The following is a 20,871-nucleotide window of genomic DNA, read 5'->3' as shown; positions in this document are numbered from 1 at the left end:
GCAAATAAATTTGTTTTAAAACACATTTTGCTGCAAACAAATATGCTTTCCCTTAACTCGTCCTGAGAACATATAAAAATATCTACAAATAGATATATGAAAGTATACAAGCTCTTACATGTCAACCAATGACACATTAATTTTCTGAAAATTATCTCAACATGTTAAATGTATAAAAGCCCTCCAACTTTACTGTCTTCCACCACAGAAGGACATAACATACTCGAAGCATAAAGTTAATTTTTGCCTTCGAAAATACATCCCATCTCTTACTTTGAATCTGACTTAGCCAGCCAAGGTACAGCTAACATTTATTTTTAAGCTACTGATATCTGTGAGATCTAGCTCACTGTGTCATTAACAAAAAAAAAAATCCCAAAATATTTCCTTGTAGAAATATTTTCATCAATTATTTCAAGTTCCTTCTGTCCAATTCTCAGAAGAAATAACCCCCTGTAGCTTTAAAATACGAAGTCACCTATCACTCAGAAAGCCTCTGACCCAATAGCTGCTGCAGGGATGGGGACCATGAAAGACAGTTCTTTTTTTACACTCTTCCTAAAGCACTTATAACTGGCCATAACAGAGATAACAGCAGGTTACTTGGTTTGAGTCAATACATACATTCTCAAGTCACATCACTGTTCTCTGCTAAACCTAGCAAATTCAACTGTTAAAGCAGCTTACCCTACTGAAACCACAAACTATTATAAATTCCAAGGTTCATGAGCACTGTTGCTCAGTGGAACTCAATCTACAAATACTTCCTTCTGAAATTTTTATAGGTCAAAGACTGATTCCCTCCAGCTCATCATTCTTAAAATCCAAAGAATGGCAGATAAAACTTAATTAAAAAATATAGATTACCTTCCAAGTTTAACCAACATAAGCCAAATACCATTATCATCAATGAAATACAGATTTTGTCAATAGATAATTAGAAAAGCCCAGAACACATGTGAGGCTTCAACTGAACAACAAATAGCTGCAACGCAATTCAAGCATTCCAACTATTAAGGTAAGACCTAGGAATACCTGCAGCTCAATAAATACAAGACTTAGGAAGTTGTTTTTTTAAAGTCTAATTAAAGACAGGAAAACAATGAAATCTGTTTGCAAATTCCTAATCATCAGCAGATTAGACTGTTTTATTCTCTGGGCCACATTTTAATATTCTAAGATTAAAAAAAAGACTGTGGAAGCACATATAGTCATTAGGAAGCTCCTATACTCATTAACTACAGAGGCCTGCTTCAGGCTGCCACATTTAACAGCCCTTTAATCCACAATTATAGAAATGCATCTAGAATTCAGATATGTCCTACTTAGATGCATTTCAATTGCTAGCTGAGAATAAGAAGAGGAAATAAAAATAAAATAAAACAGAATCTACAATTAATAGAAACACATCAGGGATATAAGTCAAAAAGGGATTTAAAAATAGCACTGCCTGGGTGACATCAGGAACCAAGACAAAAATGCTGTGCTCACACAACCAGAACAGTCAAATCTGTTCATTCTTTTTCACATGGTTACCTAGCACTCTCTTCCCTATCCCCAAAAGACAGTGGAGAGCCAGGAGCCTGTGGGATGGAAAAGAGGAGTACAGAAGCCAAGTTCTCCCTCTTTCTCTTGTCAAGAGACAGAAACCAGACCCACCTACCTTGTGTATGTCACAAATTATATCAGGCTGAGTTATACTGAGAAGGTCATTATTGCCTTTCAAAGGCCTGGAATGATCTTTAAATTCCTGCCCTCGGAAATCCTCTTCTGTTAGTGAATGCTGCTGGATCATGGTCCCCATGCCCCCATCCAAAACCATTATCCGCTCCTGCAGAATAGATTCAATTTCATCTTCCATACTTCTCTGGGAACCTGCTGGAAAAAGATAAACCCAATATTTAAGTAGTTCTGAAGTCTCCTATCTATACACATGGCCAACATGAGCTCTTCCCATTCAAGAAACAGACTAAAGTACCTAATCCTCTGCTGAAATCAGACAGTAATTGCTTTACTTCACCTGCAGATCCAATCACCTGATGTAAGGTAACAGCTGCCTCTATCTAAATACAATTAGGCTCAACTGGTCCTTTATTAAGGACAGTCACCCACACACAGTCAACCATAGAAAAAAATTAACAGAAGTTCACAAGGGCATACATAAAAATCTCTACATAAACTAGTTTCCAAAACTGAAAAGTGTGGGAATTTCCACCCCAGCAATGTTTGAACAGCAATGCAGAGCTGCCTCTTGGTACCAGACACCACACTATTAGTGGTACACAAGTGCAAAACAGAAATTAGCAAACTTCATTGAAAACAAACAAATACCCATATCTACTCTAATTGCCTATATTGTAATGTTAAAGAGAAATAAACTGAGCAAACAAAACCAATTTTACAACTGAGTCCTAAATTCCCTTAGGATTACAGTAGTAGATGAAACTTGACAAACACCAAGATATGCCAACAGATAATAGGCAGGCTTTACTTTCTTTTGAACAAAAGTAACAAGATATTCTTTTCCTCTGCAATAATGCCAGAGGAAAATAGATCAGCCAAATCACACAGTTAATTACAAGATATTGAGCAGGATAAATCTAACCATGACTGATACAAAATACTGTAGACATTTCACCACTATCATTAGAAATGAAAATGCAGTACTGCCTCAAGATCCCAAACACAGCCCATCCCAAACATTAAGCAAAAAGCTTAATCTGAGGCATTAAAAATCAATCAAACAAAAAAACACACATAAACAAAAAAACCCACAAAACCTCAATAAAACCTCCAAGACCACAGCAAAAGTAATTCTTCTTTTCCCCTTTTAGAGTATACACAGAATCATTTCAGAATGCAAACAGATATACAAAATTACAGAGTGGGTCAAGTTGGAAGGGAGCACAGGGGGTCATCTGGTCGAACCTCCCTACTCAAGCAGGATCATACTAGAGCACACGTTACAGGATTGAGACCAGGCAGTTCTTAAATATCTCCAGTGAGGGAGACTCCACAACCTTTCTGGACAACCTGTCTCAGTGCTTGGTCATCCTCACAGTAAAGAAGCTTTTGCTCATATTCAGATGGAATTTCCTATGCATCAGTTTCTGCCCATTGCCTCTTCTCATGCTGGTTGGTACCATTGAGAAATGCCTTGATCCATCCTGGCACCCTCCCTTTAGATTCTTACATTGATAAGATTGTTGTACATGTAGCAAAATAATCAAACAACCTCTTTACCAAAAATCCAAACTACAAGACTAGGACCCCACTGATGTTTCACAAACGTGAATATTGTGCTATTCTTCATCTGTTCCCTTCATTCAGCTTCATCTTCCTCTTAAAGACTTGTGTTGTGTTTAGGTTATGAACTATCATCAAAGCCCTTGTAAAAGATGAGTGATTTCCAAGGCACAAAAATATCCTCATGTCTCATTACAATGTAACTTACTACTACACACAATGGTACCTAAAAATCACTGGCACCTGCTACTTGATTTGACTTCTTTCCTTCTGCATTTGTGCAATGCATCTTCTGTTTTGGCATCAGTACTGTTAAAAAGCAATAGGCTGGAGAGAAGCTGAGGCCATGAGGAAAGCATTGCTAGGTTACATTTATACCAACACTCTGGAAAAACAGCTCTAAATCAGAAGAAGTCTCAGCATGAAGAGAAGTCAAAGAAAATGTGCTCTCTAACAAGTATGAAACATTTGAAGGCAGATTAAAATACCAAAAAGTAAGCCACCCTTGCTTCAAGCTGAAAGTTTTAACACCACATAGGCAGGCTCAGCAGGTTCTTACATAAGAGCTTAAATCTCCTCACGTTAAACCATCAAATTATTCATGAAAATAAAATCAATCCTTGAGCTAAAGGCTTTTAGAAAGCAAGACACGAAAAACTGTATCTGAAAGTAGGTCTGCAGTGCAGACTCTCAGTGGAGTGTAACCCCTGTGCTTCCAAGAGCCACAGCCCAGTGAGACACACAGGCACTGAAGCTCACTGGAGCTCTAATAAGCCCCCTAAGCCACCAACTCCTTGGCCCAGAGAGCTGCAGCCCAGACAGCTGAAATGAGCTATCAGAGTCCTCCCAGAACCAGTCCTGCTTTCTACAGGTTTAACCTACGTGCTTCCCAACTATCTCCTCATCCACACTGGGAAGCAAAGATTTACCCTTTGGTTGTAATCCTGCAGCTCACCTGGTCCATTCTGCTTTCTCTACTGCTTCCCTCATGAACAGGAGCAATGAGCAGTCAATGGTTTTCTGCTCATAGGAGCACAGATCCCTGCCTCATTGCTGCAAGAGCCCTACCCTGAAGTTTTCAAAATCTGTGCTTCTCCAGCAGCATCTCAAAAAGCTGCAGGAAATAGGGTGGGAATCATGAGGGTGGCCATCAGTGGTGGCAATCATGAGGTATGCAGACTCTGTTTCACATAGGATGTAACAGCTCCAAGCCCACCAAAACCCAATTTATCTGTCTTTGCTACGGATAATTTCTGACTCTTCTTCCAATAGGAGCATGCACTGCTTGAAGTCATGCCCTGGCATATTAACGGTGCATTTTCAGGTTGAAAACAAAGCCTGCAGACAGGTACAAAAACACTCCAGAAATCAAAGAAGATTGATTCAAAAAGCCATGCTAGATTGTGCTGAACTCTGCCCTGGGAACAAAAGCAGGGAGGAAGCTGGGAGTTGGTTCTACTAACAAGTACCATCATCTTAATTCAGCATTCAGCTCACACAATTCCCCTCTCCAGCACAAACAGAGTGCAGAATATTTCAGAATAAGAGAAAAAGATGTTTGGACAAATTTTTAAGCAGAGAAAAATCAGGTCAGCCTTTTCCTTTTTCTTGCTTTTGCTTATGAACTCTGCTCAGCCAGGAGCTGATGAAAATTTTGTTTAATGAAGGTCACTGGTGAGCTTTGGGAAATGGATATCCTTTTCCATTCGGAAGTGTCTAGGAAAACAAACTGCTTCTATAGCTATAACAGAAACTGTAGCAAACCACCAGCGGTAACATGACCCAGGACCGATTACCTTGATTTTACACTCTACTGAAACTTAAAACATAAAGCCCATTATCATAGAGTATTGTAGGGCTGGAATTAGTTTAGAAGACCATAGCAAATGAACAAAAATTACAGCACTGGCCTAAAGGCCAATGGGATACAGAGTGCAAAATAAAAAATGCTAATACCCTGCTTCACTTCCCCAAGGTAAACACTGTCTTGAAATCATATGAACAAGGGAATTACTTGTCTGCAACAGGGAAATTATCTGAGTTACAGGAACTTTTACTCCTTGTAGGGTAGGCTGTTCACCCCTACAGTCATTCGCTAACAATTATAAACTTCCCCCAACTGTAACCTTTCATTTTTCGCTATGGAAGCAACTAAACAGTCAGGGAATAAGGCAAGAGAATATTCCTCCTTATCCCAATCCAATCACACACAGGCCATATGTGCAGAATTGAAGAGATGTGTGTTTTCCACAAGAAACAGGACTTCAAAGGTTGCAGTTTGCTCTAAACCAAACTTTTGTGATTCCTACAATGATTCTCAAAAGATAGTGGTTTTTATTATTGATGAACTTCCATTACAAATTTATTTTTAGTATAAAATAGTCTGGTATACAAGTACTTGGAAGGGAATACAGGATTACAAGTTGTTTCCAAAGCTTTTATAAAGGAGCAACCCAACTGTGACAGTATTAAAGTATTTTCATCACATTCATGTGCCAGAACACAAGCGGAGGAACTACACAGAGAGAGAGGCACTTACAGGAGCCACTGTTTCCTAGACAGACCAGCTCCTCTCTTGACTGGAAACAGGGTCTGGAAACAGGGCCTCTCCATATTTGCACATCCGAATTCAATAAATCAGCATCCCCCCCCCCCAACAACTCCAAGCACAAGTCCCCCCATCATTTAAAGAATCACTGTGCAGCATACAGAATTTACAGTATTAGTACCTAGATAGGATGCTCTTGATATTAGCCTGCCACAGACAGCTCTTGACAGCCTCAGCATTATTTGCTGCTCAATTAATTAATTTGTCCTCAACTGGATGCCTTCTGGCAATAGTAAGAGCTTAATGAACTGTAGCTACAGATGTTACACAGGTCCTCGGCAACAGTACCCTGCTGCCATGTTATTTGTTATCCAGACTATCCAAAGTGAGAAGTATTGGATCTTACCACTTCACCTTGGGCACCTGTGTGTGCCTTGCTAATATTTCCATGTTGGCACCTGTCTTATGAACCATTCAGTTCTTACATAACAAGATACTCATGTACTCAGTGCATTTACAAAGTTAGCTTAAGAGGTAAACAACCAGTAAAAAATTCACCGTATTTTCAGAATAGCAGTGTCCTGTTGGCTGTGCCCATTGTCTCTAGCTAAACATGAAAATGCCAGGTTTAGAAAGTTCCCTGTGTTATAACCACAACTGTTCATCTTTTGATAAAAAACTGTTCACAACAGATAAATCATTACAGGCAGGACTCACAGAGAAACAAACCTGCATAGCCACACTTTGTGGGATGCCCTGCCCCTCAAAGGCTAGGGAGGAACATTGTGCTCAGCTTCTCCATAACCCACTCCTGCACCCATGTCCTTTGCCTCTCTGCCAGGGGGACACACTACCACCTACTGCCTTGTGCCTGCCCACCGGGGCTACACAAATACCCCCACCACCCCATTTTTGCTTCTATTTGTACAGAACTTCTCTTCCACTGCCACCACTTCTCAGGCTGCTGCCACAACACTTTGACACTTCCCATTTCAGCCAAGCCCATTCCGTTCTGCAGCAGGGCAGTCGCTAGCCCACGGCTGGACCCCAAACGGCACGGGAGAAAGGGCAGGGCAGGTCACATCAACATCCTCTCTTCCAGAGGAACCTGGGGAAACCTGAGGCCCCAGGAGCTGGCTATGGAGTGGGCGCCGAGCAGGACTGCAGGCCGCTTTGACACGCCGAGGGATGCAGGACTCGGCACCAGGCACTCCCTCACGAGTATGAGGAGGGGAAGCGCCTGGGATCTCTGCTGGCGGCAGCACCACTGAAAGCAGCCACTACAGACCAGTGCACCGTAAAACACCAACGCCACTTAGGAGCTGTAATTTTACTTATCCTCCCCATCCAACGCCTTCTGTTTAACCCGTGAAATGGCACTTTTGACTCAGAGCAGCTGGAGCACGCCCAACCCCTCCCACTGAGCCCCAGTTTTTACTTTCCCGGCGTAACTGCGTGGCCGGACGGGTCGGTGCGGGTACCCTGGAGGTGCCTCCCGACCCCTCCCTGGCAGGACGCAGCTGCTCCAAGGGGCCGGCGCCAAAAAGCGCCCTCACTCACTCACTACGCGCTCACTCCCTCCCGACACGCCACACCACACCACGCCACACCACACGCGGCTTCTGCAAGAAAGTTGCACGCGGTGTGTAAGTGGAGCCAGCCGCGGGTAGCAGCGGGGAATGGGCAGGGAGGGCGCGGCCGCCGCCCCCTCACAGCCCGCCCGCCCCCCGCCCCGCTCCCCGCCCGCGCCCCCGGCGCTCGCGCCCGTTACCCGGCGGCCCCGTGGGCGCCATCGCTGCCGAGACGTCACCGCCCGCGCGCTGCCCGTGACGCGCCGGCCCCGCCCCGCCCACCCGCGCGCGGGGAGGAAGCGCGCGCTGCACTCGCCCTGAGGGGAGCGACCCACAGAGGGGCAGGCACGGGACAGCTCGGCCCTCGGACTAACTCGCCTAACGTTAAATGCCCCGGGCAGATGGGTGGTTTTGGAGCCAGGCAGAGCTCAATAAAATTGAGATGTCTCCCATCGCGGGAGACTCAAACGACAAACGTGCTGCAATTAGAGGCAGATGTAGTGTTGAGAGGTGGCCTGTAAATAAGCCTTACGGAGGATGGAAGTCGGACTGGCCAGTGATGGATGGATGCACATTACTGTCGTGTAAACCTGGATGCGAGATTTTACTAAATTAATCAAATTTAAGTCACAGTTTGCTCAAAAGTCGAACAAAACAAATAAAATGTGACATATTTTGACACGAGTTTCACTTCATCATTTCAACTGCTTATAGAAGGCTCACCTTTTAAAAGAGCTATTTGCAGAGCAACCCTGCAGCCACCACGCTGTGTAAAGTGTGCTGCCAAGAGCTGGAGTGCCTCAAAGGAATAACCCGTCCTCTCATTTCATGTTAGTAGTGTAGGCAATTCCTGGAAGCTAAATATTCAGTCTTCAGTTTTCTCTTGAGACGCAGAAACGGTGGAGGAAGGTTCCTACATCACACTGGGCTCAACTCTTTTGGCTCCAGGGTGATGTAGGAACTTTCATAATCATCTGTCACTTTGGTCAATGGTAAATCAAGTATTTATATATAAAATTAGTCTTATGTTTAAATAACGTATATCTCTCATTCATTTTCAGGAGAAATGCAGGCAGCCCACAAATCAACTAGGTAGTAGTCCAACTCCAGTTGTAGAGGCCATGCTCCAGTTTTGAATGCCAGGAGACACTGTTGGAGAGCAGACCTTACCTGTCACCAAACCATTGCAGTGGTCAGCCTGAGCTCCTAGTGCAAAAATGTGTCCCAAAATTCCAGTGTAAGATGTGATTGTCGGTGTAAGATCATCTTCCTCAACAGTCAGGAAACACATACTCTTTAAAAACCTAAGTGGAATACACTAAAACAAAAACAGAAGTTAGGTATTCCTAATGAGTGCCTAATTTGATCCCTAATACACACAATTTGCATATATTACAGAGATGGGCAATGCTTTGAGAACTACTTGTTATAAGATTTTAGGTGCATTTCCTTGCTTGACTTTTCAACAGCTTCCAACCTTTTTGTCATGTCCCATAACACTATGAAAGTTTCCTCTGGCAGCAATGCAGGTTAAAAAGCTCACTGTCCTCACAGTTGCTTTGTTGGCCACAGATCTTTGTACTACAGCTCAGCAGTCCTTGCGTGTGCTGATGCAGTTGTTTGTGTAACTGCTGCAAAGTAGGTCAGTGGGGCAAAAAAAAAAAAAAAAAAAAAAAAACAACAAACAAACAAACAAACCACAACCCTGCAGATTTAGATCTGAAGGTGCTTTTGAAAAGGATCATTTCACATATCCCAGTTCCTTTGCAGTTTTGTAATCAAATTAAGCCAGTTTGACTGTGTTATGCTGTGAAAGGTCAGTCCCAAATTCTACCCTGTGCCATCCTCCTGTTCCCATCCTTTTCCTTGTGCAGGTGCTAGCCTTTGAACACAGTTCTTCTGAAAAAGTCAGTTTTCAGTGGTAACAGATCTCTGATCCAATTCATTGGCAGCAGAATGGTCTCCAGGGCTGATATAGGAACAGCAGCAGGAAGAGGGAGCAGCAACCCTCAGACTCTGTCCAATCTGCTTGAGAAATTGGAGTTTTAAACAATCGAAGGAGCACAACTGCAGCAAGATACACTTCAGAGGGTCAAAGGAAGAGGAATGAGTGGATGAGTGGTAAAGGCAGCATTAATCCAACAAAGAAGTAACAACACAAAACTTCAGCCTCAATGTGTTTTGCAGTGTTAGAGAATCTCAGGTCCCTTTTCTTGGTTTAGTTTCAATGTCAATAGTATTGCACAGTGCTGAGAGTCCTGATGCATGTCCCTATCCCAAGGCAATTACCAAGATTTCTGAACTGTTTCTTTGAGACACTCTAACACGTGATGAGTTTGGAGGGAATATTCAAGGATTTGCAGTGAATATGCCCTTAGGCTTGAAAAGTGCTTTTTTCTTCTTCTTTTTTTTCTTTTTTTTTCTTTTTCGTGTATGTGTGTGTGTTTCTTATAGAGCATTGTTCTTATTTTGCTAAATTAGCCTGTCAAAATACTGTTCCCTTTAATACATTTAGAGCAATCAATACCAGGAGCAGCTCAGAGTTGCAGAGCAGTGAGTAAAGCAGGGGAAAACACAAAGGCGACATCATTCCTGCGTGTGAGAAACCTGACCTCAGCACTGTTGGGAATTAGACGTATTTAAACATCAGGTGCAGACATGAAGTCACTCACATTATCATGGTGAGAATCCTGGTTTCTGAAGGGGGTTATAAGTGGTGGTTTAGTGAGGCTAGCATCTTCCTACTTGCAGCAAGACTAAATCCAAATTAATATCCTTAGCAAAAGAAATAAAAAAAACTAAGATCGACTTCTGGTGTTTATTCCAAGTATATTTGGAGGTGTTTACAAACCACTGTTTCCCCAGCTCCTCCAACACACAGCGATAAACTCTCACTAAAAGATCTTTTAAAACCAGGCAGTGTTTGAAGCAAACAAAACCATCCTCATATTTTGATTATTTTTCCAGTGCCAAGGATTTGTTCACTAGCCTGTTATTCTACTTGCACACCCGTGCATTCAAATAACACACTCATCTTACATGTGTATAAGATCAAAGACAAGTCTTTAGCCCACTCTTAGCTTTTGGGGTTGTGCTTAAAATATCTCCCACAATATTAATTGCAAAAATACATCTCTCATTCCCATATTATCAGTCTTTATTTCTGAGGATGCAGTTCCTAATGGGTTGGTCACATAAGTAATCCTTATTTAAACAAGAGTAGTAGAATTATTCATGTTACTATAGAACAGTTGCATTTCAGAGAAATAAATACAAGCGAAGCATTCACAATTCCATGCAGAAGTATGAAGGGGAAAACAGATTAATCTGATTTCAGAGCACAACTCTTGGCACTTTCTTCTGTGAAGTTACCACTTGTGCTGTTTTGCTGCAGCTGGATTCTTGCCTTATTTTGGATAAATATTGTTTCTTATTTTCAGAATTTCCTCTGAGCTCAAGAATTACTATTTATTTTTAATAATTTTGTAGACCAACAACTATTTTTGTGTTCCAAATACAAATTATCTGTTCTGTATAAGTCAAATTATGATCTTAACATTTTTCTTCAGGATCAAAATATTACCTGAAGGCAAAAGAAAGCTGAGTGCTTCAAGATCAGTTCTAAGCACACTCCAAATGTCAGAATAGCCTATTAATTGTGTGCAGTTCAGGGAAATACCAACAAATTTATTCTACGTATTTACCATAGATTTTGGACTTCACTATTTAAAAAAAAGTCTTCATGACAGTGAAATCAAATGCACTAGAGCGAACTGAATATAACCCTTTGCATCACTTTAGAGAATCTTTGTTTATGAAAGAGTGTATAAATGCCTAGGACTAAAATGCAGGCATGAGAGGACTGGGAATTCAATAGGGTGTGTAGTCTTATAGCTTGTTCATACTGCTGGCAAAGTGTGTCAACTGCTTTCAACTAGTTACAGGTTTGTGCCTCTAAATATATTTATTTCTTTATGAAATTTTGCAGCATTTTAAAAACTCCTATGTATGCACCTTTCAGTCATCCACATCAGAATCACAGAAGAGAGGCTGCTGGTGTTCTCAGGGCCACACCAGTCAGTAGACAAGTTCAGAGACAAGACTCCAGAAGCTGAAGGGAACTGTCAGAGCACAAGCCCGAGGCATACTCTTGCTGCCTTTGCACTATAAATGGGATTACACTTCTCCTGACAAGCACATCGGTTTGTGTTCAACACAGCTTGAGATCTACGAAAATGTGGTGGCTGAAGAGGATTATAGAAAGGTTTGAGCAGCTTTGAATGGTGGACAATGAGAAGACAAAGCCAAGTAGCCCAACCATCGACATCCTGGTAGTGCAAGCACGGCACAAGGCAGAGAAAAGGGACCTGTGCTGGCCATGTGATGTGTGAGTGGCACTGGAGAGCTCCCAGCAGTGTATCCAGCTGTCAGGCCTGGCTCCATCCCAGGGAGAGAGCAGTCTCAATTTTATCACTTTTCTTTCATTAAACAGCAAATCTTGTAAGACTTTTTTTGTAAGAGCAGAGGGAATCTTCCTGTGTAAAATACCTCAGAAGATCAGTGCCCTGCTTGGCTTTCTCTAACTTACACATAGAAACAGTCCAGTATGTTGTCAACAGTCTCTTAAAAATCATGTTTTATAGGCAGTTCTCCATCCTTTAAAGGACTGTGAAACCGCGTGGTTCATTCAGTTTGTTTTGAAGTCTAACACATTAGGTTTTGAAACTTTGTGGAAGCTACTTACAATCACAGACATGGCAGTGACATTTCCCCTACCCTTTCTATAGGCAGGCACCATCTCCCTTATCTTGAGAGGGATTTGAGCAATGCCATGCTCTCCCATGCATTGAATTCATTCTAGAACAGCAGAAACAGAGAGGAGAGAAGGAAGCTGATGAAGTCAGGAGCAAGGAAAGAGCAGCATGGATTTAAATCCCAGACATGAGGTAGAAAACAAGTTTAAGGAACCTCTTCCAGAAATAGAAACCCTTCTAGAAAACTTATTTTGCTGGAGATTACTAAAAAACTAACTAACTAAAGAAAATTGTTTTCAAATCAACATATTAAATGAAAGAAAAATGTAAGTGGTACATCTAAGCTTGGAGCATGTGTTGGCCTGTTGGAAGATAGGATGGCTCTGCAGAGAGATCTGGAATGGTTGGATGGATGGGCAGAGTCTAACAAGATGAAGTTTAATAAGTCCAAGTGCTGAGTCCTGCACTTTGGCCACAATAACCCCCTGCAGCGTTTTGGGCTGAGGCTGGTGTGGCTGGACAGCGCCCAGGAGGAAAGGGACCTGGGGGTGCTGGTGACAGCAGCTGAACATGAGCCAGCAGTGTGCCCAGGTGGCCAAGAGGGCCAAGGGCATCCTGGCCTGTGTCAGGAATGGTGTGGCCAGCAGGAGCAGGGAGGTCATTCTTCCCCTGTCCTGGGCACTGGTGAGGCCACACCTTGAGTGCTGTGTCCAGTTCTGGCCCCTCAGTTTAGGAAGGACATTGAGATGCTTGAACATGTCCAGAGGAGGCAACAAGGCTGGTGAGGGGCTTGGAACACAAACCGTGTGAGGAATGACTGAAGGAGCTGGGGTTGTTTAGCCTGGAGAAAAGGATACTCAGAGGTGACCTTATCACTCTCTACAACTCCCTGAAGGGTAGTTGTAGACAGCTAGGGGTTGGTCTCTTTCTCCAGGCAGCAACTGACAGAACGAGAGGACACGGTCTCAAGCTGTGCCAAGGGAGATACAGGTTGGATATTAAGAAGAAGTTTTTCATGGATAGAGTGATTAAATACTAGAATAGTCTGCCCGGGGAGGTGGTGGAGTCACCATCCCTGGAGGTGTTTAAAAACAGACTAGATGTGGCACTCAATGCCATGATCTAGTTGAGGTGTTAGGGCTGGGTTGGACTCAATCTTGAAGGTCTCTTCCAACCTACACATTCTGTCATTCTGTGATTCTGTGATATAGAATTATCAGATAAAAAAGAACCTTAATGCTGAAAGTCTTGTGTATGAATGAAGAAATGAAGAAACATGAAAAAATACTCAGACGTGATGTTGGTTCTAAATCTTTCCTAAGCTTCAGAAATAAAATTGTGAGGAAGAAGCAGTCTCTTACACCAGCAACAGCATGGGCAAGACACACTGACAGGGAATGCTGCTCTAGGCCAGAGTCTTTCTTTAGTTATCAGTAATACATATTTACATTTAAAAACATGCTCAGAGTGTACTTTATCATCCTAAAGGCCAAATATTTCCACCCTGTTGGTTACTGATACCTGTAAGGTCTTACTCTTTGGCAATTTTTCAACACAGAAGTGAAAAGTTTCTTTTGTTAGCCTGTGGTCTACAATAATTTCCTTTGACATCTCTTTTTTTGTCTTGTCAAACTAAAGGACTTCATTTTTGGCCTTAACACTTGTTAAGCCTAAAATGTATTAAGCAATCTAAGATCTGCTGACAAGTCCTCAGAAGTCTCTATTAGCATTGCTACTTCCTGTTAGCATTTTCCATGTATATTTTCCAGGATCAGGAAAGCAGTCATTGTACAACCCCTCATGTAGTAGAGTCACTGTCAATGACTTGAGCTTGGGGGTAACATAAGAGAGCTGCAAGAGAAAGTAGATCCAAGTCTCCCCGTATATTCTGGCACATAAAAATACTGTGCATTGTCCTTTCCTTCTCTCCTATTTGCTCTCCCACATGCAGATAGAACAGGTACATTAGGAAAAGCCTCCAGAAGGGTATGAAGAGGGTAGAGGCTGGGGTGTAGGTTAATCACACTTAAGTCTCCCATCTCCTCTTTTCCATGCAGAGCAAAACTCACTGCAAGCATGTGGATTTTGATGCCAGCAGGTGCTGGTAGATTAATCTGAGGTTTATATCTTAAATTTTTATGTGGTACACAAAGAGCTTTCCATATAGAGCTGATGACTGGAGATCGTACTATCATTCCTGCCTATTGAAAGGTCTATTAAGTACTTCAGGAGTAGCAGGTAAAGCTAAAGATATTAAATAAAAACAAAGGGAGGAATACTCTATTGCCTTAGTACAAATCAAGAATTACTGCATTCTGATCAAGCAGAAATAAAGAGTCTCCCTTTAAAATCCAGTTCAAGGGAGTCTTGAAATCATTAAACTAGATTTGAGTCAACATCTCCAGTCAGAAACATTTAAGCTCTAGGAGACAGTTGTTAAAATTGGGAAAAGGGCAGTGGCAGACAGAGGCTGGTGTCTGAGTTAGAAGGGAAAGCAATCTGCCAAGAGACAGTAATGCTGACAGGAATGGAGGTGCCTCCTCAGGAAAGGCAAATTAGTGGCCACTGCTCAAGGCAATCCTGTCTGCAGAGCAGCACTTCAGTTAAAGGCCACCACTACAAGAAAGGGTAATAACCCTGACCAGGATGTTGCCTTATGGAGCTGTTCCAAAAGGCAGAATGTTCATTTCACTGTAACTGTTGCAGTTGTCCCTTGCAAATAAGGCCAGCCAGGCCATCTGGGTTCATGGTCTGGCTTGAAGAAACAATGAGTCTTTCAGAAAATCTGCTTAAGCTCCCAGAAGAGCAAGAGTGTTGGGGCAGTCAGGTGGGGTCATAATTGAATGGTTTCAGTTTTCTCTGCTGAAAGAAAATCAAAAAGCCAGTAACTAATTTTTGATGGATGGAAGGTGTTTGCACAACCATAATCAAAACATTTAGTTTGTAGTGCTGTTGGGATGAGTCTTCTTGAGGAATGAAAAGTAAATATTTTTTTCAAGCATATCAAATAGGCCAGTGGAGGGTTTATAGATGCTGTAGGTCCTCTTGAAAGGAATACAGAAGGACCTCTCAAAGCAGATATATTACTTTGGCAGAAAAAGAGACTGAATTTTTGGCATCAGTGTGCAGAGTTCTACAAGTTCATGATCCACAAATTACTGTCAGCTTGGAGACTCGTCTGGTCACACATGACCACTTGCCATCTCCTTTTTAGACTTTTCCATTATTCCTCCTGTTCATAATGGTCGGAGCCAGGATAGAGTCTGAACGAGATGTTTGACACAGGCATTCTTTGCTTTTCTGTGGTGCCATTTTTTAAATTATAATAATTCGCTGTACCTGTATTGACAGTTCCATTCAAATCAAGGCCAGATTTGCTGGCAACTTGTGCAAACATCTCTTTGCTTTCAGTTTTGTCAGCAGACCAGCTAAAACCTGAAACAGTTCCATGTCTGAGCCAAAAGAGCTGTTCTATACCTGGGCTTCTGCCACAATTATCCCTTATGCAGCTGGAAGGCTCCAGCTCAGGAGAGCACGCAGGATAACGACTCCTCCCAAGGACAGTGCTCAAGGTCATTTTTCACTCAAAGCATTAACAGGAATCCTGAAAGAAAGAAAGTTTCCATATGTTGGGGCCAAATAAATCAGCCAGGTTTTGAAACTAAACAGCCAGGTGCATGCAAGAGATGAGGGATGGATGGGTGCTAAAATAGCCTCGAGACATTTATTGTCTCAGGACATTCATCAATATACTTGATTTCCAAGTAATTAAAGCAATATGCTGATAAACAAATTTGTGAAAAATGCTAATGAAATTTCCCAAAACCTAGCAAATTAGCAGAGGAATTTCTTTTGGAGATTAGAATATAAAATCCCAGTCAAGCTCATATATGGAAAAGATTTGGCTTACTGTTTAATATAGCTGCCTTAATTAATGAGGGAAATGAGTGGCACTCCTAGTACTGGCTGAAGGTTTGTTGTCTGCACATAAATGTTCTTTTGTTGGGAATAATAAAGGACTTTCAGTGAAAGGTAGGTGGCTGGATCCCTAATTCCACAGTTACACAATCACTTTAAGGTAATGTAAATACAGGCTGCTGCTCCAGGGGATAATCTACAGTTCTAAGCACTCTAGATGTGCATTCCCAGCCAGCATGGTAACCAGACCAGGGAACTGTTCTATTTATAATTAATGGGATCATGGAAAAAAGCAGAGATAGACTTGTCCTTTGTGGTGACAACCCACACCTTGGGTTAAAATTAGAAAGGAATTACACATTTTAAAAAGAGACTAATGTGATATAAAATCCAGCTTAGAACAGTCAGTTTTCCTATATAAAAATATTTGATCTGAAACAAGTAGAATTTTACCAGAACATGCTAACAACTGTCCATAGTCCAGGCTTAATGCTGCTGAAGTGGCTCCCCAAATAAAACACCCTCTGAACATGAGCAGAAGGTAGATTGATGCACAAGCAAATAAATGCACAGGTTGTTAACCAGAAACTTGGGGAAGAGTGGCACAGGTAATGAATAGGTATTATTTTCTCCTTAAATATTACTGGAACTATTTGTAGAAGCCCACCAAAAATATTGATATTATTACAGTGATGAAAGCATGCTCCAAAGTGCTGTTTATTTACTAGTGATGATCAAACAATTACTTCCTTACAGAATTAGTCACAACCACAAGCTATTTCAGTTAAGAAAGGAAAACTGCTTACCATCTAAATCCAGCTGCTAACAGGAACTATTTTTCTCCTTCAGTGAAACCACTTGTGTCTGGGATAACCTTTACAGACACCATGAACAACCTGAATCAAAGAACATTATTTCCTCCAAGAATTCAGAAACTGAACAATGGGATGTTCTTATGAAAATACAAGGAGTGGCTTTGACCCAAGCCTTATGTGGTCAGTGGATAAAGAAAACAGTGATGGAAGCTGTGCACAAAGAAGGGAGCTGTGAAGGTAGCATAGAGCTGACAGCAGATTTCTACATGGATCAGCACCTTTTTAAAAATCAGTGTCTAAAAATTATTAATATGAAATCAGAATTATCTTGGCAGGAATGTTTTCAAAGAACTGTTGTATTTATGTAATGCCACAGAAGACATCTGTATTACAGTCATTAAAGCAATTTAAAATCTTACTGACTTTTGTGAATTGTAATTTATTCTACAACCTTCATTCACATGTTCATCAAAATAATGCTGTACCTCCAGCTATTGAACCTTGATTTGGCCCCTGTGACTGACACATTCATTACCCTCGATTCAGCTACTGTACCTTTTTTTATAGTAAAACTAGTTTACTGCCATAATTACATGGACACAAAATGTTGCTGCATTGATTCTCAGTGTGAAAAGTGATCCTGCAGAAATATACAAATCCCACCTACTAAAAACTGAGCCTTAGAGGAAAAGAAAATCTCTCTGTAAAATCCATAGCCCCTGAACATGATCACAGAATATTTTAAAGGACCTTGAGGATTACCCTCTTTAGGGTAAAATAACACAGTTGATTTATATTCAGGGAGAAATCATTTTATGATATATCTTCATTTAACCTGAAAGACATATTACATGAAAGTAATAAGTATGGTACAACATTTTTAGGCAAGTGTGAATAGATAATTAATCCCTGCAGTTCTCAGCTACTAGTTCTGTTCATTCTACTTTAGAAATTAGAAACCTGATATAAGATTGGAAAAATTACTTTGCAAAAGTTATTTTCTCTTGCTGCTGATAACATTATCTCTCACATGCTTTGATCAACAGAACACAGCTAAAGGAAGAGCTTAGAAGTCCTTTCCATACTATCAAGAACAGGAATAATGTCACAATATAAAAATCAGTGGATAGTGAACATGAACAACACCTGACAGAGGTGTCAGATATAAACTGTCTTTGTGCCGATTTCTTTTTTCATAATCCTGATATTTTACTTTTGTGCCACATTCAGAAGCTCAATGTTTTATTCTTCCAGTTGCATTAAACTGTGACAATGAAAGATATACAGATTTCTTTTTTAAAGGATTCAGCCTGGCCAATAGCCATTTAGCTGGAAATGGCTTTGTTTTAAGGCAGAGCTTCATGACTTGGCTTGTACAGGCACTGCCATCACAGAAGGAGATGGCACTGCACCATGTCATTATCAGCAGTGGCAATAGCAGCTTTTGGCTGTGTGCAAGGCTGCACATACACTGTAGGAAGTGAGATCCTAGTCCTAGAAAATCCTCTGCTGGCCTTTGTACACAAGGGAGAAGGAAGAGGTCTTTGGTCATTGTCTGTCTTCTCTGGGATTGTTTGAAATTGCTCCCACTCCACCCACCTTAACCTGCAGGGTGCCTGCTTTAGGATTGAAATCACGCACAGATTTTTAATGCTTGCCATCCATAAATTTCCAAGCAATGGGCAGCGAAAGTGCCATTGCATACTTAACATCTGCTTTTTCTGCACATGAGGAAAAGTTGACATACAGAAAAGTTAAGGCCAATGTCCTCAAGAGCAGTAGTGCCTAAGTCCTACTGAAAGCAATCTAAGCTTAGAGGCTAACAAGGTATGGACATCTGTGCTCAGGTGACCTAAATGGAAACTCTCCAATTCATTCTGAGCTCCATTTCTCTTCATGAAACCAGACCTGTCCCTTCAGCACACAGACTGCTGTTCATGCAGACACAATATACTGAAATGTGTGATGGCCTTTGAGCTTTTAGGATCTGAAAACTCCTTTGATGTCCAGGAATGTTTCTAGTTCATAGAGGGAGCCACTAGGTTAATTGCCAACGACAGAGTCTCATAAGGTTTTGAAAAGCAGACTTTATTTAATAGGCACATCATTGCTTTAATAGCACTGGGTTGCACAGCTCACTTCACCATTTGTAAATGGTTTGGTTTGATTACATTGCATTTCCTCAGTGTCGGTAGGATTCAAGTAAAAAAGTTACTGCTTTTATTCTCTGTTATTTCTCAAGATGGAAAAGAACAGTAAACGTCTAGCGCACAGGAGCAGGGCACAGACAGAACCACCTGCAACGCAGCAGAAGTCAAGACAAACTGAATTTTGAGCACTGAACAGTTACAGCTGCAAGACAACCATACTACATTTGCTCAGATGGGAGTTTGCTTTATGCAGGATAGAGGTTGAATGTTGCCCACTAATACATACAATAATGCGTTCTTATACTGAGAAACAAAGACTGTCCAACATAGACAAGAATGAGGGTTTCATAACAAAACAGTTCACATGAAATTAGCTTCCTTATTATTTCTGACTATAAAAGTTGTATTCCCTCAGCTGTAAAAGTTAAAGGCCTAAAAGAAAAGAACTGCTTACAGAGCTCTAAAACTGCATTTTAATCAGCTTTTCCCCCTTATATTACAACTCTTTGTGACAAAAGCATTGCATTCTGGATTATTTTTGTAATTAAGTAGTTTCTGTGGTTGTTATATTTCTTCCCTGAAAATCTGCATTTTAGTTTTTTATTAAATTCCACCAATAGAAGCATACAAAATCAGAAATCATGGGAAGACAGTAGTATTGCTCTATGAAAGATAAAAAGCATGACTTCTAATGTAGTTTTATGAATATCGTAAAAGAAGCGCATATGGCATTGAAACATTTTGAAAATGGAGAAATATTTTGCAAGTTCCAATGTTTTTAGGTTTCATGTTCTGTTTTCTGAATGTATATTTCCAAAATTAATATCTTGCAATTTTTTAAATAGATTTTCTAGCATTGCATAGGACAGACAACCTAAAACCAACAAGGCAGGTATCTAGCGTGCTGCACACTTTTATACACCAGTTACTTCAGTTACTAGCACTTTACACTGACGGTACCTACTGTATTTGTAAAACTTGTTTTTAAATCAGCTTGTCAAAGCTCTTGAGAAGCAATCTGGGCAATAAGGTGGGTATTTTTAGTGTCTACCATGAATACAGCCAATTACTGAATCAGAGGTCGCTCTCTCCATACAGTGCTGATGAAAAAGAGGTGTAATCCAGAGCCCCAGGAACAGACCCTGGGCCAGTGTACGGAGGCATTCTCTTGATGCAGTACTGAGCCTGCTCAGGAGGCAGCTCTCGACGCAACTCATCTGCCAGGATGTAAGGCTGGGAGACGGAAAAGGATTGACAAAATCAGTATGTGCTCCTCAAAAACACAAAATATATTTATTTTCTCAGGCTCTCACTAATAAATTTGGACATCTTGCCAATTTTTCTGAGACTGAATATTTTCCTCGGTAAATTCCATCCCAAATTATGAGTTGCAGGGTACAATTCCACCCACAAACAGATTAGGTCAAAATGCAGTCTCAGGATATGTGACTGTGCATGTTAGCTACCAAGCACTGTGCAGCCATGGGCAGACTGCTACAGATATGGCTTATCCCTGACTAGTCAGTATATCTGCAGTGCACTACTGCCCCTTCTGCAGTGACAACACAGATGCAGGTAGTTCCTGTTAGTTTCAAGGTTCCAATATATGCGTAAAGGAAGATGCATTATTGTTCTTAATGGTTTGCATTTATGACATGAGGGATACCCTCTGTTAACAGACTTGACATTGTTTAAAATAGCAATCTAATGAAAACCACTTTTTCCTGAGACCATCTTCCACATGAATTGCTACTGAGAACACGTCTGGAATTTAAAATGTGGTCCACATTAACTGAGATCACAAAATCAATACAAGCAGCTGGAATGAGAAAATCAATAGAGCGAGCTTGGGCAAATAGACCTGTACTG

General features: G+C 41.2%; 2 protein-coding genes across 7 annotated transcripts in view; both read right to left on the bottom strand.

Annotated features, from left to right (window-relative positions):
- Positions 1-7,702, bottom strand: part of MTR (5-methyltetrahydrofolate-homocysteine methyltransferase) — a 49,442-nt gene extending 41,740 nt beyond the window's left edge. Inside the window, exons 1-2 of one of the 5 annotated variants that reach the window (XM_083857285.1) lie at positions 7,566-7,702; positions 1,664-1,878 (exon numbers count right to left, since the gene is read on the bottom strand). In XM_083857285.1, coding sequence (XP_083713411.1) covers positions 1,664-1,878; positions 7,566-7,587 — 237 coding nt within the window. In that variant the 5' untranslated portion in view covers positions 7,588-7,702. Of the gene's footprint in view, positions 1-1,663; positions 1,879-1,978; positions 2,082-7,565 lie in introns of those variants that run through there. The other 4 variants (XM_083857286.1, XM_083857288.1, XM_083857287.1 and 1 more) reach the window with 4 other exon arrangements.
- Positions 7,703-18,914: 11,212 nt separating this feature from the next.
- ACTN2 (actinin alpha 2) overlaps positions 18,915-20,871 on the bottom strand; it is a 69,194-nt gene continuing 67,237 nt past the window's right edge. For both annotated transcript variants that reach the window (XM_083856398.1, XM_083856397.1), the window contains one exon: positions 18,915-20,235. In XM_083856398.1, coding sequence (XP_083712524.1) covers positions 20,077-20,235 — 159 coding nt within the window. In that variant the 3' untranslated portion in view covers positions 18,915-20,076. The remainder of the gene's footprint in view (positions 20,236-20,871) is intronic.

This window comes from Zosterops lateralis, assembly GCF_965231275.1.
Source record: "Zosterops lateralis genome assembly, chromosome: 3".
NCBI lineage: Eukaryota > Metazoa > Chordata > Aves > Passeriformes > Zosteropidae > Zosterops > Zosterops lateralis.
This window is presented reverse-complemented; position numbering and strand designations above follow the sequence as displayed.